The 26,961-nt window shown below is 37.8% G+C and overlaps 2 protein-coding genes and 1 non-coding gene across 3 annotated transcripts; all 3 read left to right on the top strand.

Moving 5' to 3' along the window:
* Positions 1-519: 519 nt before the first annotated feature.
* LOC103992715 (ubiquitin carboxyl-terminal hydrolase 6) lies at positions 520-16,143 on the top strand. The gene is made up of 18 exons (XM_009412527.3): positions 520-700; positions 1,933-2,078; positions 2,201-2,236; positions 2,313-2,420; positions 3,661-3,761; positions 3,886-4,012; positions 6,903-6,962; positions 7,064-7,131; positions 9,331-9,381; positions 12,370-12,478; positions 12,646-12,734; positions 12,908-12,977; positions 13,173-13,253; positions 13,359-13,445; positions 13,905-13,953; positions 15,495-15,614; positions 15,699-15,773; positions 15,858-16,143. Exons 1-18 carry the CDS (start codon positions 691-693, stop codon positions 15,905-15,907), a joined length of 1,437 nt encoding a protein of 478 aa, XP_009410802.2. The 5' UTR covers positions 520-690; the 3' UTR covers positions 15,908-16,143.
* A 474-nt stretch (positions 16,144-16,617) lies between these two features.
* On the top strand, positions 16,618-23,633 carry LOC135642355 (uncharacterized protein At1g51745-like). Its single transcript, XM_065158454.1, has 4 exons — positions 16,618-17,072; positions 17,567-17,813; positions 18,483-19,552; positions 22,337-23,633. Exons 2-4 carry the CDS (start codon positions 17,623-17,625, stop codon positions 23,497-23,499), a joined length of 2,424 nt encoding a protein of 807 aa, XP_065014526.1. The 5' UTR covers positions 16,618-17,072; positions 17,567-17,622; the 3' UTR covers positions 23,500-23,633.
* A 1,810-nt stretch (positions 23,634-25,443) lies between these two features.
* LOC135643883 (small nucleolar RNA R24) lies at positions 25,444-25,537 on the top strand. The gene has a single exon (XR_010498374.1). It is a non-coding gene; the product is annotated as a small nucleolar RNA R24 (small nucleolar RNA).
* The last annotated feature ends 1,424 nt before the right edge of the window (positions 25,538-26,961 follow it).

Raw genomic sequence — 26,961 nt, 5'->3', positions numbered from 1 at the left:
GATGAATGGAGAAGCATAAATCGTATGGTACGATCATGCCACAAATGGAGATTGTAACATCACAAGGACTTAAAGAGTCACCATATGATGTGACTTATTTCCTTTCATTTTAATTTATGTTTTGGATTTTTCCCCCCCTCTTTATAGGTTTACAATTTACTTAAATCTCGTTTTAACCTTTTGCATTAACTTTATAGGGAACTACTAATTTTTGGTGAATGGACGTAATCAACCCGATTCCCAAACTTTTCGCGAATCACACATCACGGTCAGTTCCACCGTTTTCCTTGCCGTGTCCGACCAATTCGGGTGCGGTCCGACCCTGAGTCAATCTGAAGAACCGAAAGGTCCAAAGAATGAACTCATATGCACCGCACGATCGGAGTGAAGGGGAAGAATCAACGGTGCGGATGGAAAGAACGCGACCAGGGTGGGACGGCACACCGTAGCGTCCCGTGCGCGACCCACACCGTGGTACCCCGTCGCCGCGCACCTCTTTATATGTCGATCGATGTTGGGGGAGCGCCCGACTCGTTTCTTCTCTCGATCGCCGACTCCCTACTCTTTTGGTCTCTCCTCTCTCGCCCAAGAAAACCCTCCTCTCCTCTATCCCATTACCCTTCCTCCTTCTCCTCCTCCTCCACCGCCGCCGCCCCGCGATTCGAGGACAGCAGTTGCGATTCGTCGAGCATGCCGACTGGTAGGAATAATTGCCTGCCTCAATCCGCTTTACTCCCGATTTGTCACCGGAGATTGTCAAGTGATTCGATCTCCATGAACGACGATGATATTTCGTAAAAGCTTAGTTCATTGCTCAATTTGTTCGTTGCCTGTGTTGATTTTTCCTTCTTTGACGAATGTCCTGCCAGAGTTAGGTTTTAGTATTGTTTCTTTTCATTCGGTTGCTTTAGCCATGGTTTTTCTTGGAGCTTAACGTGGTCTCGAATCGAGAAAAAATATATATATATATATATATATATATATTTATATATATATAATGTATTTGTCGTGTCTTGCCACCCAAAAAGTTGATAATTTCCGGATCGTGCTTGGATATGGATTAGGTGAAATAATGTTATACTTTTCACCCGTTTTAGCTTCGGTTTTGCATGCTTATCGTAAGTGAAATGAACGAGAATAAGTTTATGTGGTTTTAACCATCAAAAGTCTTGTAATTTTGATCAGCTCAGATGGTATGTGGTTTGCTGTACCAAAGATATAGTGATATAGATTGTGAAGAGGTGGCATGCGTTTGTAATATATCACCATAATGTATAATATGTATCGAAGTCATTGATGTGCAAACTGTTCGTATCCCAATTTCCCTACGCGTTTTGTTCTATACTGATATTTAGCCATTTGTTGAAGCATGCTGCGACCTTTCTAAAGGTGTCGCATTTCCTTGTTGTCTTGCCAAAAGATCCTTTTGTATTTTAAACCTTTAAAAAAATTACATCCTCCCTAAAAACGTGTTATCTTCAGAATATGATAAAAACTGAAAAACAACTTGTTTATGGCATGGGTCATCAATTAGTTTCAAGGAAATTTCTTTGCCTGCTGTGAGTAGGACATTTAAGAGTGATTCTTTTATCTTGTATCACCAGGTTCTCAGCTCATTTCAGTATCTGTCATTATTATAAATTTCTTTTGTGGAGCAATTGTGTTTACTGTCATCACTAAGAACTCTCCTTGTTGGTCTTCCGAGTAAAAAAAAAGAATAAAGTACTGACCATCTTGTGTCTTTGTTGGTTATGTTGTCATATGAATGGTTATATTGGTCCTTTAATTCCTGTGGTACAAATTATATGTCATTTCTAATTGAAATGGTCTCTTTTTTCTGATTTACAATTTAATGCCAACTAATTTAATTGTTTCCTAATACAATTTGTGATAGTGTATTGTGGAGTATTTATGATGCTTTTTGTGATACAGTTAGTGTCAAATGGCAAAAAGAAGTCTTTCCATCTGTGGAAATCGACACCAGCCAACCTCCTCTTGTATTTAAATGTCAATTGTATGCTTTGACTGGTGTACCTCCTGAGCGGCAAAAAATTATGGTCAAGGGTGGTCTTTTGAAGGTATATGAACTTCCATTTTATGAAGATTTATTATCCTTTTTGTGCTTGTCATGCAACTTTTTAAGAATTTTATCTTGGAGTTAGAGTTCTGAATTCGTAAAGACTACTTTTCTTTCATGTAGGATGATGCAGATTGGGCGACTCTAGGTGTCAAAGAGGTGTTCTTTTCTTGACTTCTGATGATCTTTTTATATCTTATGAATACAATATATGAAGTTTGTAATTATTCAACAGGGGCAAAAGTTGATGATGATGGGCACAGCCGATGAGATAGTGAAAGCTCCAGAGAAAGGTCCCGTATTTATGGAGGATTTGCCAGAAGAAGAACAAGTAGTAGCTGTGGTGAGGCTTTATCTTATCATTTATAATTATAAAGATCGTGCAGTTTGCTATGATGCATTAGGAATTGTGTGGGGTTTTTAGTGTTCCAAAATTGACATCAACTTGCATGATGCTTATACATGTAATATATGGGAAATATCTGGAACTGCCATAAGGGGTTGGATTCATCAGGATTTTGGTGAGATTTGTTAGGTCTGAGTTGAAGCTGACTAACCAATCTGAGTTGAAGCTGACTAACCAATCAATTCAGACCCAGATCTGAATCAGCCATCTGATTGGATAATTGTGAACCATAAGTATGTAAAACTATGGACAAGAAGGTTGGTATTTTGATACCAACTATGGACAAGAAGGTGTGTGTGTGTGTGTTTGTCTGTAATGTTGGATTAACATTGATTTGACTTTCAATAGGTCAGATTTCAAAATTTCAGAAGTTAGTAATGGACTTTACATGTAAGGCAATTGTGGTTTTTTGGGGACTTTGGATTTAGGGCCTATTTGAATAAAGAGTGTTGGAGAGGAGAGAACAAAATTGGTGAGAAGTGGATTATCCTGATTTTGGTTGAAATAAGTAGGAGCCTTTTTAGCTTTTTTTCGAAAATCTGAGATCTGGAAGGAAGTAGCGACAAGTGAACCGCTAAGGATCATTTTCCCTGTTTTCCCTTCTATTCCCTAAATCTAAACAGAGGAACAGAAAGTATGCTTCTTTCTATGTTTATCCTTCCCTCCCCTTTCTCTTTACTTCTCTTCTCTCCATAAATTATTATCCAAACAGAGCATTAAATTCTCTTTGCTTCGTGTGTCTACTGTGCCAATGGTACCTAGGATATCAGTTATGACATGTGACTGACAAGAGATTAGTACAGACAGTACAATGCATATTCCATTCCATGTAGATCAGTGACTAGCACTCATTGTCGTTTATGTAATGTTGAGTTCAGTAGTTATGTTTCTTAAACAACCGACTATATTAGACCCTGTGATGGCACTTTGACAAATGAAAAGTGTCAATTCTTGTGGATGTTCAGTGTTTTCTAAAAGCCCAAGATGCTAGTTATTCTTTTCCATGTCTTTTGCCTGCAATGTTTATTGAAGTGGAAAGGTAGGTATATTCCTCAATTATTTTTTCTAGATTTTGGGATAATCATTTTATGATTATGAGAACATCATACAATAGCTGTTGGGTTCTCTTACCATGTTTATTAACATTTGAAATAGTGGCTGATCTATATACCAACAGGGTCACAGTGCTGGTCTATATAATTTGGGAAACACGTGTTACATGAACTCTACATTGCAATGTCTTCATTCGGTTCCGGAGTTGAAGTCAGCGCTGTTGAGGTGAATGTGATTGAATCCTTATTCTGATTTATATGAATAATTTGTAGGCGCTAGTCAGGGTGCATTCTAATGGTTTCCCACATGACAAGTGTAACATGTTCTTGAATTTGTTGTTCACAAGCAGTTATACCAACTCAGGAAGAAATAATGAGCTAGATCAGTACTCACACCTTCTGACCGTCGCAACTCGAGATCTTTTTGGCGAACTCGATAGGAATGTGAGGCCTGTTGCACCATTACAGTTTTTGTCGGTTGGTTCTCTAAACCTCTTGAAGTTCTCGAGACTGATCATTATATTATTGGAGTTGGCTTTGTTTGGCTAACATTCTTCTTTTCACCTTATGGATTCTTTGCAGTTACCTGTGACTTTTAAAATATGGTTGTTTGCTTGTTCTGTTAGCTAGCTGTGTTAGTTATATATTGGTTTAATTGTCAATTGCCTGATAAGACTTGCTTATAGAAAGGTAGATTAATAAGGTGCCAAAGAGTTCTGTTTACTGGTAGTCCCTGTTGGGGGGGGGGATATAGAACTTTCACATTTTTAAAATAATAATTTTTGACCAGGTTTTTAGTTGATGTGTTCTCATCCATATATAAACAAAAAAAGATGCACACATCTAATTGATGCTTGAGAGATGTTTTTATAAACCAACAAAACTGTAGGATGAGCATGTTGGATTAAAGGTACAAACCTACAGTAAAATGACTGACTATTCATAGAATATCAATCAGCATTGAAAAAAAAAATATTTTTAGTAGCTCAAATATAAACACCATGGATTAGTCATCTCGTGTTATATTGACTGAAATTAGCCTGATTAAATTAAATAAGAATGTAAGTAATTTTGCAAACTATGTCTGAATTCTTAACCTTTTGGAGATGATATCAGAAGAGGTGAGACTTCCATTTATGTATGGTCAACATAGCAAATGTCATTGGTTGTGGTTTAACAGGAAAGGAAAGCCTCTATCTCCTATTATTTCTGAGGCAACTGGGCGACACTTTCTTCTGTGGGGCTGGTGTACCAAAGAGGAGCCCCATTTTGGGCTTGCCTGCCTCACCCATTGGAAGGTAGCAAATGGATCCATGCGAAGCCAACCTCTGAATCATTGCTATCTCCAATCACAAGGCAGGTGGTGAGCAGGTTAGCTGAAAATGGGTGTATATATACATATATACATATATACACATACACATACACATACACATATACACATACATACATGTAGTTACTAGTCGTCAAGTCTTCTTATCATCGATTGACATGAATTGTTGGATAAAATGGATTCACATTATACTTGAGAGGATCTGCACAACGAATAGATGAAGGAAATGATTGAAGGGAGAAGAAAGATACAATAAAGTGATATAAAATGACAATCAAGAACTAGTGAGTTTCTTTGTGGTTCTGATGAAATTATGCACAGATATGCTATGGATAAAGAACGTCGTGATCCTTGATATTTACATTAACGGTTCTGATGTTGTATCAAGTTGATAAAAACATCTCTTGAGGGATGTCCTAGAGTGCAAGTTGCACGATAGGAAAAAAAGTCCATTTGTATGTTTGAATAACTGAATTCATTTATGAAAATGTCAAATATATGTCTATGTATACACAAATCCATATATGTAGGTTGGCTTTTGTCATAATGTCGATATGCATACTTGGATTATTTTTTAAATTTGAGTTTAATTGCTTTTGATAGCTTAAGTGTATCTTTTGACTGCTTTCTAAAGTCAATTTTACTACTATAAGAGTCAATGTAGATTGAAATGATTTAAAGCATAGTAGAAACAGTCATTAGTATCTGATTAGAAGGGATTAAATGACTTGCTTTTGTGATTGACCTGGGTTTTCACCCATTTTGTAGGCTATCACTATGTGGCAACTATGGTGCATTAAATCCTTGTATGTTCCCGGCCAAGATAGAAATATGGTCATAACATAAGCTTAACAGTTACATTTATAATTATTCTTTTGCTTGGAGAAGTCTCATCATCTGAATTTGATACAGTGATTTAAAAAACGCTAGGCGCCAAGGTCCAAAAACGCTCGAGGCACCAGGTGCTCGCCCGAGTGAAGCGAGACGCTAAAATATAAAAATATATAATATAATTAATAAATATAATTATTTAAATAAAAAATATGATATTAAATTTAAAAAATCTTACAAAATCACAATATCACATTAACAAAAAATCTCAAAATTAAAAAAACAACAATAATTTTGAATAAATAAAAATTAGCAGTATTAAAATCAAAATAATATATTATTAATCTAATAAATAAAAAAATATTGTTATTAGTATACAGTTAATGGTATACTGTTAATATACTGCTAACAGTATACTATCGAGTCGATGTGAGAAGAGGAAGCAGCGAGCAACGACAGCGGGAGCGGGAGAGGCGAGCAACGACAGTGGCAGTGGCAGCGGTAGCAGCGAGAAGCGACAGTGGGAACAAGAGCAGCGAGCGACGACAGTGGCAACAGGAGTGGTAGCAGCAAGCAATGGGAGCGGGAGCGACGACAGTTGTAGCGATAGCGGCGAGCAGCGACAGTGGCAGCGGCAACGATAGCAGCGGGAGCGGCGAGCGGAGACAGTGGCAACGGTAGCAGTGAGCAGCAGCAGCAGGAGCGGGAACGGTGACAGTGGCAGCGGTAGCAGCGAGCAGCGGCAACGACGGCGAGAGCGGCGACAGTGGCAGTGGCAGCAATGAGTAGCGGGAGCGGGAGCGGCAGCGTGAACGACGAGCAGGGTTAGGGTTGGGGAAGTCGTGCTAATATCGGTGCTTTAGTTGGTTCGATTGAACCAACTAAAGCACCGGAGACCGAACCATACCTAAAACGCTGGTTCGGTCGCCTAGTTTAACCCAGGCGCTCGCTCGAAGCGCCCAACGCCTGTGCTCGGGTGAGCGCCTAAGCAGCACCTCTTTGAAGCACGTCGCTTGGAAATGAAGTGAGGCGCTCGGGCCTCGCCTCGCCTCGCCGGAGCGCCTAGGCGAGCGCCCGAGCGCCTATTGAAATCACTGATTTGATATTATCTTTTCCTTGCAGATTATGTAGAAAATAATGGAGATATTTTATTATATTGTTTCACTAAGACATTAATTTCATTGTTATGTCTTTTGGGAACAGATTTTACGTAAAAAGTATCCTCAGTTTGCCCAGCAGCATAATGGTGGTTATATGCAACAGGTTTTTATTTTCAGTTTTATGTTTTTATATGTTTTCTCGTATTTTGTTTGCATCTCCTTCATGATGAATGTTGGAAAATGTTGTTCTGTTCCTTATTGCAGGATGCTGAAGAATGTTGGACCCAGCTTATGTACACACTTTCTCAATCTCTTAGATCATCAGATTCCAGGTGCTTTCTTTCATTTGGTTCTTGGCCTCTTAGTAGTAGTTCAATTCTAGCAAGTAGCTTGCCTTATTTATTTTGATTTTCCTTTATATCTTGTTTATCGGATATCATAAAAGTTCTCTATTTGGAACTAATAATTCCAGGACTATGTAAATCTGATGCATTCCTAGTATATGATATTCAACAATGATGAAATGGTTGTCTTACTCTTTTGGAAGAAAATCTATTGCTTCTAGAACCTTTAGAATCACTGCTAGGTTTTTGTTTGCTAGAAAATATTAATGAATTCAAGATCAAGCTCCATTCTTACAATAGACAATAAATGGTTGATTACAAGGATTACTTCTAGGAAATTAATGTAAAACAAATAAAACATTTTTTATATTCAGACAAAGGAGAGAGGTAGAGAGTGGACCAAAAATGAGAAAGAAAAAGGTTCTTTTTTGCTGAGAGAGAAGAATCGCTACTATCAGCATACAAGAGGCTGAATATAACCCTTTAGTAAATTGTAAATCACCATTTATTTGTTGGACTTACCCCACATGAGGCAAAATGGATGATTCAAGGCTTGTGTAGACCACATCTGTCTACATGCACAACTTTTCTGTAGTTCATAAATATTAAAGATACCAAGTTCCTACAAAGTTCTGCTCCTACTAGTGAAAGGCTAACCCAGAGGAGAAGGGGGGTTTAGGCATCAGCCATTTCTTTTCTTTCCTCCTATTTCTTTGTCTTGTGGTTGGCTCTCCTGACTCATTCAGCAAACAATACCGATGTTGCCAGAAACTCATGACACAATTCTTGGCATCATAATCTAATTAATACCTTAAATATGACCCTAGTAAGAAATACAATTCCAAATAAGACTAGATTCTCTTTAATGTAACCACTACAGAAATCAATTAATATAAAAAAATTAGGAAACACATGACTTGAGACTGTTGTCTTATGTAGATGCTACCTAGAGTTATCCTATGCTATAATTGAATTGCCTTGTATGATATCTGCACTTACATTAAAATTGTGTTATTTGCTTATTAGTCAAGACCATGTTTTTTTATTCATCTTATTCATTCTCTTCTTTTTTAGAATATTCTTTGTTTTCTTTGTTTGATCACTCTTTATTCATAGTGGCCCTTGTATTTCCTTGTATTGTCCAATAAACTATATGACACTAAAAATGATAATAGACAACTTGCTGCTACAATAGTAGTCTTTTCGATACCATGACATTAGCTGGCTACAGTAGTATGCAAGCACCCGTTGTCCCATCCTTGAGTAATCAATCTAAGGCACTTTGAACAGAATGTTTCTACTAGAATAGTCCTCTGATGACTAGTATCTCTGTGTTAAAGCTTTTAGTCCTTCGTGGAAAATCCTAATCTCTTCTTTTTTGAAGTTTTAGTCCTTTGGTAACTGTCATCTCTGTTTGATCTTGTTTTCTTGGGTATTTAAACTCTCATTCTTAATTTGTCAAAACTCTATAAGACAAAATATTGGCTAGTTTTTTTAGCATAACTAAAGCTGCTAGCACCTACTCTTCTCTAGATGTCAGTTTCTTCTTGAACTAATTCAGCGAAGAGATAAGGAAATTTAGAAAGACCTTATGCCGATCCTAATCCATTGGCAGTGTTTTTAGTTCTGTTGATTTGATTGAGCCATTACATGCCATGCTACTGGTAATGGGTTGGCAGTGAAAGCAACATGCCATGCTACTGTCAATGGGTTGGCAATGTAAGCAACATGCCATGCTGGCACATGCTTACTGAAGTTAGTGAGTTCATTTGTGATCATGATGGTGCAAACTACACTGCATCCTGCGTCTCACTCTGGAAGACTGCAGGAAATTATTTGTGCATTAGCGTGTGCCCTTTTGCTATGCTTGCAGCCACTCACATTTCATGCATTGCATTTCACAATGAATCATGTTGCATAGTATTGTGGAAAACTTTTTAACACTAGGAACGTGGTCATTAACCTGCAACTGCCTCATGGAATTTGTATTTTTTTTTAAAAAATCTTGTGTTGATGAAGCTCTCAGAATTCTGCCAGGTATTCTCAGTCAATCAACATTTTAGGCTCTTTTGTTGTTTGCCATTGTAGTTTGTTTTTCTTTTTTGTATAGTAATTTAAGTTATGTGTAATCATGTAATTTGATTTTCGTGATCTAAACATGTGTATCTTCTCGTTAATACTATTCAGTGAAGCATCTGCGACGGTGAAGGCACTCTTTGGTGTTGGCCTTGTCAACAGGTACAGATACACGTTGCTTCAGCATTATCATTGTTGATTATTTGACATTGGAATTACTATTTGGGCATATTTGGTTGGGTTATATTTCTTAACCCTAACTCGGGTTTTACAATGTTTCCCATGATCTGATCTGGTGTGTTTGCCCTGAATCCAACCCAAATGAATTTCAGGCGGAGATTGTATCTCGGTTTGGTCTATCTAGATTAATTGTTCCTTATGCATCATAAGTATATCTGACCAGTGCAAATTTAGTTGTAATAATTCGTAGCACCAAATTTCTGCCCCACAGATATCCCATATTTATTTAAAAAAAACTAGCTTTAATTTGTCAATGGAATGAGGCAAAAGTTATAATAGATTTTGTCATATGCTGTCCATGGATATATATTGACATGCCTCGGACTCTAGTATTGGTTTCATTGAGGGGAAGTGGATGGGAGTGAGAATAAAGAGACAGAGAACATGACAGGGAGGGGTAGGGATGAAGGCTACCTGGGAAAACTAGTAAGTTGAGGAAAAGCATGCATCATGGAGGAGCCGGAGATGGAAAGCTCACTGGCAGATATTAGATTTTCAGGGGTTGGGCGGGTGCACGTTGATCTCTTTGCCAGATTAGGGATAAGGTTTATGGAGGCTAAAGTTAAGAGGCTATGTTGATAGGTACATATGACTAATAACCTGGATGTACATGTTCTAAATCAGGTGGCCAAAATATATATCCCCAAGTTAGTAGCTGTAAGCCTATTAAGGATTTTAGATCAACCCAATGCCCATCCCACCATCCATACTCAGTGTGGGACTAATTAAGCCGTGACAGTTTCCACCTAAGGGGTTGATTTCCTCATAACAATGCTAAAGGCTATTGGATATCAGCTATTATATACACCAGGTCTGTTTATTCAAAACAGGAGCATGAGATAAATCCAGATTCTTATTGCAAATTGCTTTTTACTCACCTGATTTATTATACAGTCAGAACCCACCACCTTGACTGGTTCTAAACTAAAATTGCTCTTTCCATCAGCATCCAACCCTTTTACTTGGTCAAACTACCATCTCAACATCATCCAACTAATTATGGATAAAAAATATCAATCTTGGTTGCATTTGACTGGGTGTTTGTCAATGTAACTGGGATGTACTTCTCATTCGAGTCTTAACATTTAAGTGAAGTTAGAGGATCCCTACCGCACTCTGAACCATGCTCATAAAAGCTCATTTCAAGCCCCTTGAAAATTTCTGATGGGCTTAAGTTTGGATTGGTCTAGTCCATGCATGTACCAAACCTCCTATGATATTGTTATTGTGGTTAAAATGAATAGAAGTTAATTACAGTCTTGATGGGTTAGCATGGGACTTTTTTTGTTTCACAAATAACCCCATTGCTAGATATTACCTTGCTGATCCAACAACATATGCATGATTTTTTACATGTACAGTTGTACGTTTCAATGAACAGCTTATGTTTTTTCATAAATTGTGTTGTCTAAATAAGGTGTCTTCAGTAACTTGTTGTCTAGTTTCCTTTAGAGGATAGAAAAAGAAGCCTCTTATATTAATGAATATGAATTTCAAGAAAAATTATGTAAGTTCAAAATGAAAGGTGAATTCTACGTTCTGTTTTTTATCATAACTCACTTCTTTTGTGGTGAAAGATGCTTTCAAATCTTTGTTTCCTTGCTGAAAAAATTATAAAATAAGCTTTGAACAAATATGTTTTACCCATGCAAGCACATATAAGCATGGTATGCAATTTCGAATGGTACTGCTCAATACGGGTGGTACGTACCGGTCCGACGGTATACCGGTATGCGGACTGTCCGTTACCGGACGGACCGTGCTACAGTGCTGTAACAATACATTGTAGCAGTGCTACAGTGATATAGTAAGAGGAAATCGCTCGGTAAGCCCTGGTGTACCATTAGGTACGTCCTGATGTACCGCTCGGTACGCCAGTATCGTACCATACCGAGCCAACTTCGAAACACCGGTACGGTATGGTATTGCATACCTTGCATATAAGAGTGTTTAATATTATTGAAAAATTAAACTAAATTTATAAATAATGAAGCAATTGTGAAATAAAAATGTTGGTTGTAGCAAGGGTTCCTAATAGGCTTAGTGTCAATATCAAATGGTGTCTTCTAGATTCACTTGCAATCCTGCTAATCTTGGTCCTTGCCATAGGAAAAGCAAACTAAATGGTTGATCCATAATTCTGTTTTTCATTGATAGAAAATTTAATCTTGCTTCATTGCTTGATTTACAACAACTTTAAATGATGTTTGAGTTTCAAGACTTAGGTTTATTAAATTGTCCATTTATCAAAAATTAAATACATTTTACTGAAGAATATCATGAACTAATTGAGATTATCTGGTAGGTATTGTTTTTTTGTTAATTATTCAAACCTGAAAATCAAAATTGTTAATGAATTCTTACATTTTGACATAAGCGTGCAAGGTCTAAAACTTTTGTACATTAGAATAAAACAAATTAGAACCCATTAGTTTATGAAAATTCATCTTCTAAAGCTGGATTTGCCAAAATGTTATCCACTGACTGTTGGCAGAAACAAATGACTAACATGCCAGCCCGGGACATGATATACGGGATGCATCATGCCAACAAGGAAGAGATATGAGGGCATTACTTGGGTGGCAAATCCTGGGTAGAATAATATTTGCACCAGTGCATCCTTGTATATGTTTTATGCAACATATTAAATAAAAGAAGATAGTTAACAAAGCAATCTTGAGTTGGACTTTGTGTCTGAGGTGTTTTGTTTTCCAAAATATTTCTTTTCTGTTGTTCTCATGATATTGGACTTCGATGTGCAACAAATGGACGGTCGAATGCACCTTTCCCACTCATGTGGGGTTTGGTGTGGAACATCCATCTTTAAATTAAAATGCCATTTTGGTTATTATGTGCTTATTTCACTGGATTTTGATGACGAATTGTTTGACATTTTATTATCTATTCCAGGGTCTATTGTGTAGAAAGCAGTGAAGAAAGCTTTGAGAATGAATCGGTTTATGCACTAAAATGCCATATCTCGCAGGATATCAACCACTTGCATGAGGGGCTCAGACGTGTAAGTGTCATTAGTCACAAGCTTTTTTGGAAATTTATATAAAATATTTTATAGCTATACCAAGTAAAAGCCAAATTGTAGAACATATATTAGTTAGGTGTCTATGTGTCTATGTTTGTGTTGGATGTTCATTATCTGATGTTCACAGTGCTTTTTTTTCACTTCAGGGCCTAAAGTCAGAACTAGAGAAGATGTCTACTTCTTTGGGACGCAGTGCAGTTTTTTCAAAAGAATCATGCATTAGTGAATTGCCCAGGCAAGTCTAGTTTTTTCACTTTTTTTGTTTCTTTTATAATATTTTAAAGTGGTTTTTTTCTTCTAAAAATAGTTTTAATATTTTTTCTCGAAATGGTTATTTATTTGATTTCCTTCTTCGGGACTTGATTGTTCATTGTTTTGAAGATAGTTCTTATTTGATTTCCTTCTCAGGTATCTGACTGTTCAGTTTGTTCGTTTCTTCTGGAAAAGGGAGTCTAACCAGAAGGCAAAAATATTGCGGGTATGTTAGTTTTATACTTTATCGTGTATCTTTGGAGTGCCGCTTTCCTTTGTAAATTTTATGTGTGAATTCATGTGATTTTCTTTTTTCTTTTGTGTATGTTTGTTAAATGATTTGAATCTGGCAATAACTATCAAGAGTTTCAGTGGTCCTTGCCATGGACATGGAAGCTTATCTTGTTTCCCTTTTTTTCAGAAAGTGGATTATCCTTTGGAACTTGATGTTTATGAGTTCTGTTCAGATGAACTTCGTCAAAAGCTTCAGACTCCTCGTCAGGTTTTGCCCACCTTTCTTTTGTGCCTTTTAGTTTGAGGGAAAATTACAATATTTTACTGATATTCTTATAATTTACCCGTGATTTGCTCAATTGATATGGATAAGACACTACGAGAGTTAGAAAATGTCAAGCTTGGATTAAAAGTAGAAGACAAGAAGAAGGAACATGAAGTCAACATGCCTACATCAGAGGTACGTAAATCAAGACAGCCCTCTTTCTTTTGGTATGTAAATCAATGATTAGGTGAGCCCAATAATCATTGAACATATATAAATTGCATATATATTGTTGATTAGACCTGCAGTTCTTTTGGTATTGAATAGTAAGTATAAAGGTTGGAATCTATTGTCATTGAACTCACTGAGTTGGATCGGACAAGCGGTAACAAGGTGCTAATTAGGCTTTAGCAGCTTCTCAACTGATACTAAAATTGGATATGGTACCCACCTTATAGATTGCAAAATAGTAATCATAGCAGCATTTAGGTAGTAATGCTAAGGCCTTCTGAGAAGTGACACAGTGTCAAGAAGTCATTTTAGCATCACAGATATTTATGAAGAGGCTGGTTTATTGTAAATATGTGCTATAATAAGTTGCTTCACTTGCTTAACTCTATTCTCTTTTTCTTTGTTTTCTTGAATGTTCTGCAGGGGTCATCTAATGATAGTAGTGAACCATCTAGCATGGCTCTTGACAAAGGTAATTGATAGTTATTGTTGATGTATGAAGGTCCATGTAGAGTTTAACAAAAGGTCGTGTAGTCGGATATCACTCTCCATCAGTGGTCTTGCATCCCAATTATTTGCTTGCAGCTCGAAGGCATTAATTTATAATAGTATGATGTTTCTTGTGTTTTCTGTATTTCCCAATTGCCATCTTAATCATGCTTCTCAACGCATTTCATTGTCAACAATTTAAGCCCTATTTATGATTGATAACATCCTTCATGACTATCTCAAATGTTTATAATTGTTGACATATCATTTGCCTCTGAAGTTCATCAGATGAACTTGTATTCTTCCTTTCTCTGATGACCAAGGGTAGGGTTAGGGTTTTTGGTAGAGGCTGACCTGCATCTGACTTGGGCCTGACATGTATGGTTCTGTCCTTAGTTTGGCCCATTTAGTGGTCTAACTGCATTTCAGGTTTGGTTCTTTTACGATCCCCTTCTTTCCAGTCAATATTATGGTGTCTGAATTCAGCATCATCAAACTTTAGTGAAATCTCATATACATAGCACACTACATACTGTGTTCAGATGGATATATGGGTGTATTGGAATCATGATTTGTGTTGGTTCATTAGGTGCATCAATTTTTCATTTTTTTTGGGTGGGGGTGTGGGATGTGTGTTTATGACAATTTTGTGGTCGGGATGAACATACTGTGCGTCCTTTTGTGGTATTGCAAAATTAAGAACTTTCAGTGCATACTTCTTTATAGTTGAGAAGTATTGCAAAATACTGGGCGTCCTATGGTATATTTTTTCCAAACACAAGTTGAGAAACTTCTTTATGGTTTTCACCATGGATCCTCTTTCTACTGAACAAAGATGATGTTTGGTGCTCACTGATGTTGATCATAGCTCATCTGCTTATGCTCTACACCTGCACCCTAATGCATCTGTGTATACAAGACCCTTGCGTATGAAGGATTGGCAACCAACAAGTTATCATGTTGTTGGTTTCCTAGATTTCTTTTCATTATTGTAATGCATGTTATAAATTCCATTTGTTTTCCCTACCCAACCTCCATACTTTTTATTTTTATTCTCTTTCAATTTTCTGTCCTTTCATTTATGAGAGGTGCTTATCAGTATTGCTTCTCTCGAAAAAAACTAGTGCTGCCAAATTTACACAGAACATTGAAACGATGCAGCTAAATTTACATGGAACATTAAAAGGGAAGGGAAGGGGGGGAATGCTTTGCATGCATTTGTTTGTTCTTTGCTGTTTCCTCATGTTTGAACCATGGAAAGACTAATTAAAAGACTCCACAGGTCATTGCTCCATCTGAGGATGATACCCATAATATCTCCTCCATGTTACACAGCAATCAGCATAGTTTGTTCGTCCAGGTTAAGGAACTTGATGACTTACAGATTCATGAATCATTACATTAGTAAACACCACCAATCGATAAATTCACAAGATGCCTTTTATATGAACTATGAAATTACAGGGGATGATACCTACCAATTTAGATCAAAGTTGCTTATTTTCTTTGCTCTGATGTCGACAGCTGTATCTTCTGAAGATAAGGGGCAGTTAACTGGAATTTATGATTTGGTAGCTGTGCTTACTCACAAGGGAAGGAGTGCTGACTCTGGGCACTACGTTGCCTGGGTGAAACAAGAAAATGGTCTGTCTAATAGGCTTATAGATTCCTTTGCTTGCTCTTTGTCATTCATTTCGTTTCTTATCGTGAAAACTGCTGATGATTCAGGAAAATGGATTCAATATGATGATGACAATCCAATCCCACAAAGGGAAGAAGATATTACAAAACTATCTGGCGGTGGTAAGACACTTAAAAGAGAGAATTATTGAACTTTTTTTGTTGTTGTTGGACTTTTGCTCAAACGAAGGGTAACATTTCTGGCAGGTGATTGGCACATGGCATACATCTGCGTGTATAAAGCCAGAGTGGTTTGACATGTGGAACACAGAAAGATCAAAAGGAGGACTTGTACTGTTAAATCTGGAGTACAGATGACTTTTATTTGTTACGGGACCTAAAATATGCTGGTTATTGTTTGGTAAATAGCTTCCTCAAATGTGCTACTTTCTCCTTTTTGGTGCCGTTTTTACGAGTTGATCGAGTGATATTTACGTTTTATACATGATACGCTCGCATTTCTTTGATCATATATTATTGGCAACATTGCTCCTGCGAGGAATCCTTTTATCTTTGTTTTGAAGCACTTGAGGCGTGACGAAGTAATTATGGGTTCGCATAAAGATGAGGTTGGTATTGATGCAATATTGGTATACAACATTGCGTTGAAACACTTGATGTGTTCGTGGTTGTTGCTTTTCCTTGTATCATCTTGGAATTTAGATGTGTTCATGGTTGTTGCTCAAGTTTTGGACGTTAAATTACTGAATATATATGTATGTCCTGACCATGAAATGAAAGGTTATGGTCGGACCGTTTCGTTGATCAATTTAAAAATAATAAAATCAAATGAAATTTTGATAGAAGAAAAAAATAATAATAATAAAACATTATGACAGTGAGATCGGCTTCAGATGGCTTCTTTCTTTTTCTTTTTTTTTCTCTGAAAATTAATATCAAAACGAAATGAGAGTCGAAACCCTATTTTTCTTTGACGGCTGTTAAGATCTTTGTCGTTTGTTTATGAAGAGTTGGATTAAGAACGGGATCATCGGTGATGAGTGGTAAGTGATGAGCAGCTCGTCGCCATGTGTGTCCGCCGATGTCGTTCTTTCGTCTTCCTGCGTCACTCGAGTCCTGAAGATACCAGCACCGAGTCCCATTTGGCCGGGCCAAAGCCCAACTCGTACTAATCCCTGCGCCGGATGCGCTGCTTCCTGCTCGCTCTTTTGTCTCTCTCTTTCTCTCTCTCTCTCTCTCGCCCCCTCCTTCCTCACTCGCTTCGCCGTCTCTCGCTCCTCCTCCTCCTCTCCACCTCTTCCTAAAGGAAACGCATCCCAACACTGCTCTCTCCTCTCTTCTCTGCCATTGCAGACATCTCCGCTCCCACCAACCTTCTCTTCCGCAGCTTTCCCGGCAACTAAGTGTAATGGAGAAAACAAGATCGAGCCGCTTTCTATAGTGACGAACCCGAAAGAAGAGGTAGGAGAGGTGCAGATGGAAATCATCTCCCCATCCTTGATTCTTATTCTCGTTTTTAATCATCTTTTTTCAGTTTTTTTGGTCCCTTTGGTCCTTGTTTCTCCTCTGCCGGGGAGAGCCTCCTTTCCCTCTTTCCTCTCCGTCGAAGAATAGCTCGTCTCTTTTATTTCCTTTGGTTTGTTTCGTTGCCTTTCTTCTTCTATGGAAGAGTTTTTAGTGCTCTTTGAAAGTTTCTTCCTTGTTCACTTCGCATATCTCTTCTGTTTTCTTGGTTATTCGAGGTGGCAGCATCTGTTCTAGGATTTCCCTCTCTCCCAACCCCCTCCCCCCCTCCTCTAATGCATAATGGAGTATATTCCCCCATTCTTATCTTTCATTTTTAATCCTTCTCCAACGAGTTTTGGGCTGATGGTTCAAGAAACCCATGCATGAGTGGTTCAGTAACCTAACAGTTTCTTCTTGTTCTTGTTTTGCTTCGTCGGTTCCCTTTGTAGGTGGAACAGTACGACATCGTGTGATTCTTGATTTGGTGGATTCGAGTTCTTTTTCTATGGGCAGCGAACAAGATGGGATTTTGAGCAGTAACAATGTGTCGGCTGGGGGCCTCGTGTGGGTGCGTCGCCCTAACGGGTCATGGTGGCCGGGCCGGGTTGTTGGTCGGGATGAATTGCCAGCGAAATGTGTGCTTCCGCCGAGATCAGGGACTCCCATCAAGCTTCTTGGTAGAGAAGATGGGAGCATGTGAGTATCCTCTCATCTGTAGATCCCCTTCTTTTGCCTGTTTTAAGTGGCCTGAATATTCTTCGTATCTTGAATGATGTTCTGTTCTGTATTTGGTTACAGATTTTTTTTTTTTTTCTATTCTCATATCCACTGAAGATCAGATGATAAGATTTAACACTGAACACTTATTAGTAGCCGATTCTGTTAACATAAACCATATGGATCATTGTCTTTTTATTTTTAATTCTACCTCACGCCATTGTTTCAGCTGGCTTTAAAGACAAGGGATGTAAAATGAGTTCATTTGCTGCCACTACTTCTATTTTGGCTGGGATTTGATGGTAATTTTTTAGTCAACTTTAGACAGAGAGCTATAAAAAAAAGGCAACTCAAACCTTCCATGGAGCCTTATTGACTTAACAGTTGTGCATCAAGGCCAACCTAAGTTGCTCAGTGACATCTTGGAAAATAACAAGGAACATGGCAACAACAATGATACTGATTGTGCCTTCTTTCGTTTATTTATGTTTGGTGCATGATTTTCTGTATCTTGAATTATGCGGTTACAAAATCTGAGCAAAGTAGCTATATGCACATATGCTATATCTGTTCACCTTTCTATTTCATGGTTGAAGTACCATGCAGTCAGTATAAGCTTAAGTTTGCTAATAATCAACTTGCAATCAGGGACTGGTATAATCTTGCAAAATCAACTCGTGTCAAAGCATTTCGTTGTGGGGAGTTTGATGAGTGCATTCAGAAGGCCATGGCTTTTGCAATCCGTTCAAAGAAAAGTTCAACCAGTACAGGGAAGTACATTCGCAGAGAAGATGCCATTCTCCATGCCCTGGAGATTGAAAAGGCTTACTTCCTTACTGGGAAGCAGAATGGCTCAGGAGTGAAGGACCCTTTCAGAACAATGGGTTATGATTTTCCCATGAAGTCAAGAAAGGTATATGGGCTTGACAAACAATTAGGTCATGTGGCCAGGAAACTCGATGTTCTTGAGGAGAATTCGGCTCAAGAGGTATCTCAATCTTTAGTGTCATATGAACAAACAAACGATCTGATTTCTCCTGATATTAAGCAATCAGAAAAAAGAAGAAGGAAAACTCCAAATGATTCAGAAGATAACGAAGGAATAAAACGAATGAGAGATCTTCAGGAAATAGGTTTGGGGGTTGTATCCAATAGAAAGCCTAATGTGCATGCTAGCACAGGATGGTCCACTGAGCTAGGCCTTCCTGACAATGCTTCACTTAGCAAGTCAGACATTTATGATGGATTTTCTAGTTTGAGTTCAATAAAGAGCAGCAAAGATTCTTTTTCATCTCTGAAAAGGAAGAGATCACATGTGGCCCAATCTCATGAGAATGTGAGAAGAAAAGATCGTCGACTAGCACTTAGTAAAGTTTGCGAGGGTACTAAAGTTATAGTTCCATCATATTGTCACTGGGATGGTGCTTTTGGAGGGCAACCATCTCTTCAAGGGGCTTCTCCAAATAAGTTGAATGAATTGCTATCTAATTCAAGGAGGACAGATATTTCATGTGACATCACCGTCAGCCCACACTGTTCAGGAACTTCAAGTGAGGCATTGTTGAATGCTTGTGAGAACACTCGTGAAATTGATGATGCAAATTTTGATTCTGAAGTAAAGGACTCGGAGCTTGCGAGCATGTTGGAGTTTATTGACAATGACTGCTCCGATGGCCTCATTGATATTCCCCTGATAATGGCAGACAATATCAGGGAAGGTATGCTTGCAAATTTCCTCCTTTGTTTGTGTTAAAAATTGATCTTCTTATAATTTTCTTCTATTTCTAAATTTGAATAACAATGAAGATCCTGACATTTAAAGTTAAATTGCATGAGATGACACATCTTGTTGCTTCAGCATGGTAAACTAATGTTAGGCATTTTCAGTGCATTCATGTGCCATTTATTATGCCATTCTGATCATAAATTGGCATTACTAAGTTACATGACTTGGATGCCATTGTTATACCAGATAATCTGTCAATGTTACCTTGTCAACGAACTTGGATTTTGCAGCTGCCCACTGTAGAGTGGGATATTGGTATTGACATACTATAAGGATTTTTATGCTTCTTGTAGCTTAAACCCAGTTTTAGTTTAAGATGTGTCCTTATGCTGCATACTTGGTCATCATAGGTACTTATCCAGAAATTTTTTTCACCTGGATTATTACATTTGAGGGTTTGTTTCTATTATAATTTTTTTCCTTTTTTGATGAATTCTAGATTCTTGCAGTCATATTCTTGGATGAGTGTCATCTCTTTCTTATCTTCTACTTAATTTATTACTAACTATAGCTTGGTACATGATTTTTTGTGCTAATGGAAGGTTGGAGAGGATTATATGTACACAACCAAGGAATGCTGTTTCGCTCAGATAAGTAAAGCATACTGGTTTGGACATAGAATGGTACATGGACTATCGCATTTCAGGCAGTCTGTTCCAACCAATAAAAAAAAAAAACAAGTTTGGGCTTGCATTCGTTAGCTCTCTTCCCCGACACTCATCCGAGTCATTGCTATCACCTCTCACTGCCCGCCGCCCATTGCCTGCTGTCGTTTCAGATATGTTTCCTTCTCTTCCTCCTCTTCTTCCTCCATCCTTCTTGTATCCTTTTCCTCTTCCCCCTTCCTCCTTCCTCCACGGCCACCTCTTCTTCTTTCCTCTTCCTTCTTTTTCTTCTTCCTCCTCTTTCTTCACTGCCTCTTTTCTTACTTCCTCTTCCTCCTTCCTCCTTTCTTCTCCGCTGCCATCTATTTCATTGGTACATACTCGTGTACCATGTGCCATACACTTATATCAGTGGGTATGTATGTACCTGTTCGACTAGGACTGATATGGCCAGTCGGTATGAGACTGCGTTCCTTGTAAACAAGTATTACCTATGGTTGTAGAGAGTGCATTTCTGTTTATCATATCCGTGTTGCAGTTCAGCTTATCTTACCTTGATTGCAAGTCTTGACTTCTACTACTGTTTAAGTGTTCATATACATCTTGAATTTTTCGTGTTGTTAAGCTTTTAGGTTAAGAATATTGTTACTATTATCCCTTAAGCTCTTTTTATTTTCACTTTGGTAAGCGTCAAAGATGAGATTCGATCATAGGACCTTTCTATCAACAATCAAGCTCCAAAAATTTGTCTTTTCCCCCCCCTTGTTGTAAGAAACTAATGACCATGGCTTATTCATTGTTTATTTTTCTGACATAAAAGCATTGATATTTATTTCCAAAATATAAAGATGGCAGTATAGCTTGTGAGTTTGAGTCCTTGGTTTTTTGGGACTCATTATTCAAATTATTAGCTTATATTATGTAAATTTTCACAATGGTTCTAAAAGTCAGTTAAGATTATCAATGAATAACATATTATTTAAGATATGGTGTCTTAATTGCTACTGATGAAAATACGATATCCAATATATTTAAAATATAACAGGAGCTAAATTTATTGAAGAAACAAGGATGATGGAGGATTAGGGTTTTGTTAAAACAAAGCCTTGAAAATATGTATTTATGAAAAGAGTTATTATCTAGAACATGCTAACCTAAATATATCAATGACAAACAGCCCAAGTGAACCTTTTGGTTAAAATTTATCGAGGGCCATTGCAATTTCCTTTACAAAAAGCTTCCTTGAACATTTTTAATTACCAAGAAGCAATGAGAATTTTCTTAAATATTTAAAAACAGAAAAAGTAATATGGCCCATCTTAACCTAGACCGATTCATGACCTCTCGATCTACATCAATTATGCACAGGCATGCTGCAGCATGCACCAGTAGGATATTATGCACACTGTCGTAAGTACAATTTCTACTGTAGTGACTACCAACTTTGCATGAGTTTGTGAGGAGATATACATGTAGAACATTTTGTCATTCTTTGAGGAAATTACATATTTCAAATTATGCTTATGTAAGCTTGCTTCTTTCACCAAACAATGTTATGGTGTCTGTATTTTGCACACCCACATTACCCTTAAAATTTCTTTTATTAGGAGTTGACTTGAATGTCTTTACCTGATGATACCAAAGACTCAGCATTTACCCTTGGTTGCTGGTAAATTCATGTTTAATTAATCTTGTTAATGCAGATTCTTACTACTGATATATTAATCATATATCTTTTTGGGAACTTGATAATATGTCAGGATATTTTGCTGACTATTTTTTCGTTCTGTAATCTTTTCATGTCACTTTGTTGCTTTCCAACTTCTTTTCTCTCACTTGTTTATTCGTTAGTTAGTTTTGATCTAAAAAGGTGCTTAGTTGTTTTAAAGAAACATAAGTTTAAGGCAACCATATGTGTGAGACTATAAACTGTGCCAAATAAAATTATCAGCACTGAAATAACTAGATGTTATTCTTCTGTTACTATGATGTTGGTGTTATGTACATAATTACAATTTAGAATGCGGAGAATGTGCACTTTTTGTCTTCCATGTTAATGCAATAATCTTGATTGTAAAAATGACTAACTTGTTTGTAATATGATGTTCCAGATTTTTCAATCATGTTTGAACACTTTCCAACTAGAGATCTTCACCCTGATGTAGCAGAAAAGCAACATAATGGTTGCCGCCAGGATGAACTTGAATCACACTTCACAGAAGGACTTGGTGAGAGTAGCTTCACTGGCTCGGAGGGTCGGTTTAAGAACATCAAAGGGGAAACAGAAAAAAGGTCCTTGGAACGGCATTTAAACCATAAAAAGAACCTGAACAATTCAAGGTTTAGCAAAAATACAAATTCAGAAAACTTTATGAATGGGGCTGTTCCTGACAGTTCCTTGAAGGGTAAAATACAGGAGGAAAGGTATTTTGCAGGTTGTAAAATTGATGGCAGTTGTTTTGGTGAATCCGTGACCTCCAATTCTCATGGTGGTCAGTTGGTGAAGGATGAATCAGTCTCAGAGGTACATGACGTTCCCCCAAATCAGAGTTCTGATCTTCACCTTTCTGATGAACATGGACATTCCCTGTCAGAACTTGCAAAAATTCAGCCTGCACATGCAAGAGATCAAGATAGATCATCCAAGAGACATGTGCCTATCTCCGCTCTGCCGATTCAACGATTGTTTCCTCATGGCCAGGTTTCTCTATCAACTAGCTCTAAGTACCAGGTGTCGAAGCAACTGAAATTTACAGGTGTGGGTTCTTGTCTATACGATGTTGAAGTGACTGTACAATCAAGCTATCGTGGACCTCATGTACCTCTAATATCTCTCATGAGTAAATCAAATTGTAAAGAAATTGTCGGTCACCCCGTTCCTATAGAAGTTGTGGAAGATGGCTTAGTCGATACTCTGTTAACTACCAGGCACATTGATCAGTCACTGAAGGATGGGGGAAATAGTATTGGGAAATCGCTACCTAAAAGGAAGTCGGCCCAGATGTATCTCAATGTTGTTGGGAGAAACTGTGAAGTTACAAATGTTACTTCATTGAAAAGGAAATATTCGAAAAACAGGAAACCAAGGTTGTCTCCCAGAAAGATCAGAAGGCTGTCATCAATTAATGTTGATCAGAAAGAAAAGGGAGAAGAGAGAAAGCCAGTGGTTGAAAAGATGGTGGGACCTGCCGTTGCATGTGTTCCACTTAGACTCGTCTTCAGTAGGATCACTGAAGCATTGAGCTCGTCAACACGATTGACAAGCAATAGCTAACATCAAGTGTATTGGAACAATGACTTTTCTCAAAGCATGACTCGGTCATGAGTGTGTGCTTTCTACCTACTTGGCATTTCTTGGTCACTGACACTGTAAATTTCTACTGCTTGTTTGATGCATAATGTTGTCCATATCTTTTATCTCATTGCAGTTCATTGGGGAAAGGGAGAATTGTTGAGCTGTGTCTGTAGCCAGGTCGAAACATATTCAGTCCGTCCGAGGTTGATATGATGACTGTATATGATGTAGACATCCAAGACGAAGATATAATGCTTCGAGTTTTGATGTAGCATTGAAAATCTTAATGGTTTCGAGGAGCTTTGTCATGTTCATCGAAAAATTTTGAGAAGCTAAATCTTTTGTCCTGTTCATCAAAAAATTTCGATAAGCTTTTCCTATGTTCTTTTATGGTTTTGAATTCAGTCTCTTATTTCATCAAAAACTGGATTCTTTGAGAGGAGTGGTATGACTGGTTCTCAATGTTAGTACCTCGATTAATACTGTGGATTTTTTTTTTTTTTTTTATCATCTCTAAATCTTAGTTTCGTTTCTTTTTCCTGAACTACTTGTCCTTTTCAGTTTTGTTCCCAACTCGCTTACATGCCCTATCATCGCCTACAGCACAAGGAAGAGACGCTTTGTGGCATTCCTTCTCTATGCGATAGGCGTCTTTTTCTTCTTGTTCTTCATATTGCTTTGGGAGCTGGCGAGACTTTCCGTGGTCGTATGAATTCACGAGAGACTTGTTAGCGACCTCCTCCCGTTCTTTGAGGCGCTTTCTGCTGTCGGTCCAGCGAAAGCACATACTTGTGAGGAGCCATTAATGCACGAAAATTAAAATTAATCTGTATAAGTTTCAGCTGTGTATTTGTCACAATTTTTTCTCACTTCAAATCCGGCCCCAAAGCTTTGGATGAAGGCTTCCCTTTCACTCTGCTCGAGGCATCAAAAGGCTCCAAATACGTTGGAGTCGATTGGAATTCTTGGGTCCTACGGGGGGCACTTCCGTCATTACATGCGTATCCATTGCATTTGCTATTTATTTAGCCCATGGATCTAAAACCGTTGGTTCTTGGAAGATCGAGGGTACTTTCGTCATAACATACGGATCTGAAACCGTTGGTTCTTGGACGCTCAAGGGTACTTCCGTCTTAACACAAGGAACGAACTAATCGGCCACCAGGGGCACTTAGGTCATAACACGAGGAGGCGATCGGCCGAACGCTTTAGGGTTTTCGGACCTCCAGCGCTATATAAGCGGTGGTGGTCCGAGCTTCCTATTCGTTCGCGTCCTCCCAATTGCTTGCGGAGGCGACCTTACTTCCTCGTTTTCTCTCCCCTTTCTTTCGCCGAATCCTTTGTCGTTGCTTTTGTTCCACTGTTTCTAGGGGCTTCGCGAATGATTTCAGCTGGAGACCTGTGGTCCTTGGTTGTAGCGAGGAGACCTCTTGTCGGTCAAAGTTTCTGCACTTATGATATTGCGCAGTTGGATTTTCGCTGATTGTTTCGGTTTGTTCAGGATTTTAGTCTTTGCTTCGATACAATATTGATTTGTGTTAAAAATCGCTTGATCCCCGATTATGCAAGTCATTCGTTCTTGTCCTTTTTTCCGTCTCTGGCAACGATTTCGGGCTCCCTTTCCCTTTGATTCTAAGCATTCAGTGTCTCTGTCTTTTGATTCTGGGACTAGAAGCAGGCAAGCGTTCACTGAGTTCTAGGTATCATTCATTACGTGATGTAGATTAGCTCGCCAAACAATTGATATTTCTTGTAGCAATTTGTGGAGATATGCATGATTGGCGCTTCATTTTCTATAATGCATTCGAGTTTTCCTTTTTGGCCGTATGAAACAGCCATGTGTTTCAAAAGACTAAGCAGTATCGATTCTAAACCTGCTTATTTAGCGTTCGCCTGTGTGGTTTTCGTCAACACCGAGAAAACATTGCTATGATGAGCTGCTAACACGTAAGAAGATCCTTTCAACCAAATTGGGTCTTCGATGAAGTGCCTTTGTTACGCTTGGCTTCTGAGCAATGTATTCTGAGCCTCTTATTGGCGTCTGATCACCGATAGGTACCAACCAGTACGTGGATAGACGTACTTTGAAGCCTTATTTGACATTCAATCCGTTTATTAATGTCGCGGCAAATTGATGCCTTGAGAAAGGAGAAACAATTATTTCTTTATTGTCGATACAATGTTGGTTAGTATGTTTTGGAGTGGCGATTGCAAATTGATGCCTTGAGAAAGGAGAATCAATCATTTCATTAATGTCGATATAATGTTTGAATCATGTAATAGTACTTCACCTGGGTTTGGTTACATTCTTACAAAATTGCTTGGGGATGTGTGCGGCAAAAATCTCTTTCTTACTTAAAAAGGGGATTTAGAGTCATGTTTCGAAATCAAATATTTTAAATTATAAAAATATTTTAAATCTATTTTATATTTATATCTATTTATTAGTATCCTTCACTTGCAAAAAAAAATATTATTCAATTTTGATTTATGATGTTTAAACGATTCATTTGTGTTTGTTGATCTATTTTTATACGTGATACATCTTACATGTTTGATCGATCAATGAACTAATTCATGATGATTGATTCATCATAAGTGATGTAACTAGCATCATCTAAATGTTGAAGTGTTACTGTGCTTTAGGGATAAGGAAAAAAGGGTTTCCTAATCCTAATCTCAAAGCAAGTGTTTGCGTTAATACTATCGAATCTCTTGTCACTCGTTCTAACAGTAATTTATAATAATAAATTTATTATCCATCGGATGGAGATTCAGAGCTAACTAAGGTTTTTCTTATAGTGTTATAATGATCTTTGGTCAAACTAATCGTATCTCGGCTTTTTATAATGATTTTTGATAACTGATTGAAGTAAATAAACATTAGGGTAATTAAAAATCAAATTAACTTTTTGGACAATTGCATGATTGCAACTAAACATCAGCCCACCAAATATCGAAGTGACAAGACATCCGAGTTGATATTAAGTTGATAAGAATGTGATACTCAATAGTTTATTGAGTTTGAAGATAAAGTATGTTCTTCGAACGAATAAAGTTTATCTTCTTCAAATGAATAATTTGATGCGTAAATTTCTAAGAGAATATCATGATTTTGGACATCCAAATATTCACTAAATATTGGGTCTCTTGGAGAGGGCCTTTAATGGGCTGAAAATGGAGACTGATCTAGAAGAATATATTTGAACGTGCCTTATCTAGTTTTTGGAGCCATTGTTCGTACCAAAAAGGTCGTGGGAGAGTATTTTCTTAGACTTCATATCAAGTTTGCCGGTAATAGAAAGACTCGGATCGATACTCGTGGTAATTGATCGATTTTTAAAATATGTAACAATCATTGTTGCACCCTTACACTGCTCAATAGAAGACATGACGAAGTTGATGATAAACAATGTGATGAAGTATTGGGGAGTCCCGCAC

This window comes from Musa acuminata, chromosome BXJ3-7, assembly GCF_036884655.1.
Source record: "Musa acuminata AAA Group cultivar baxijiao chromosome BXJ3-7, Cavendish_Baxijiao_AAA, whole genome shotgun sequence".
NCBI classification, from domain to species: Eukaryota; Viridiplantae; Streptophyta; class Magnoliopsida; order Zingiberales; family Musaceae; genus Musa; species Musa acuminata.
This window is presented reverse-complemented; position numbering and strand designations above follow the sequence as displayed.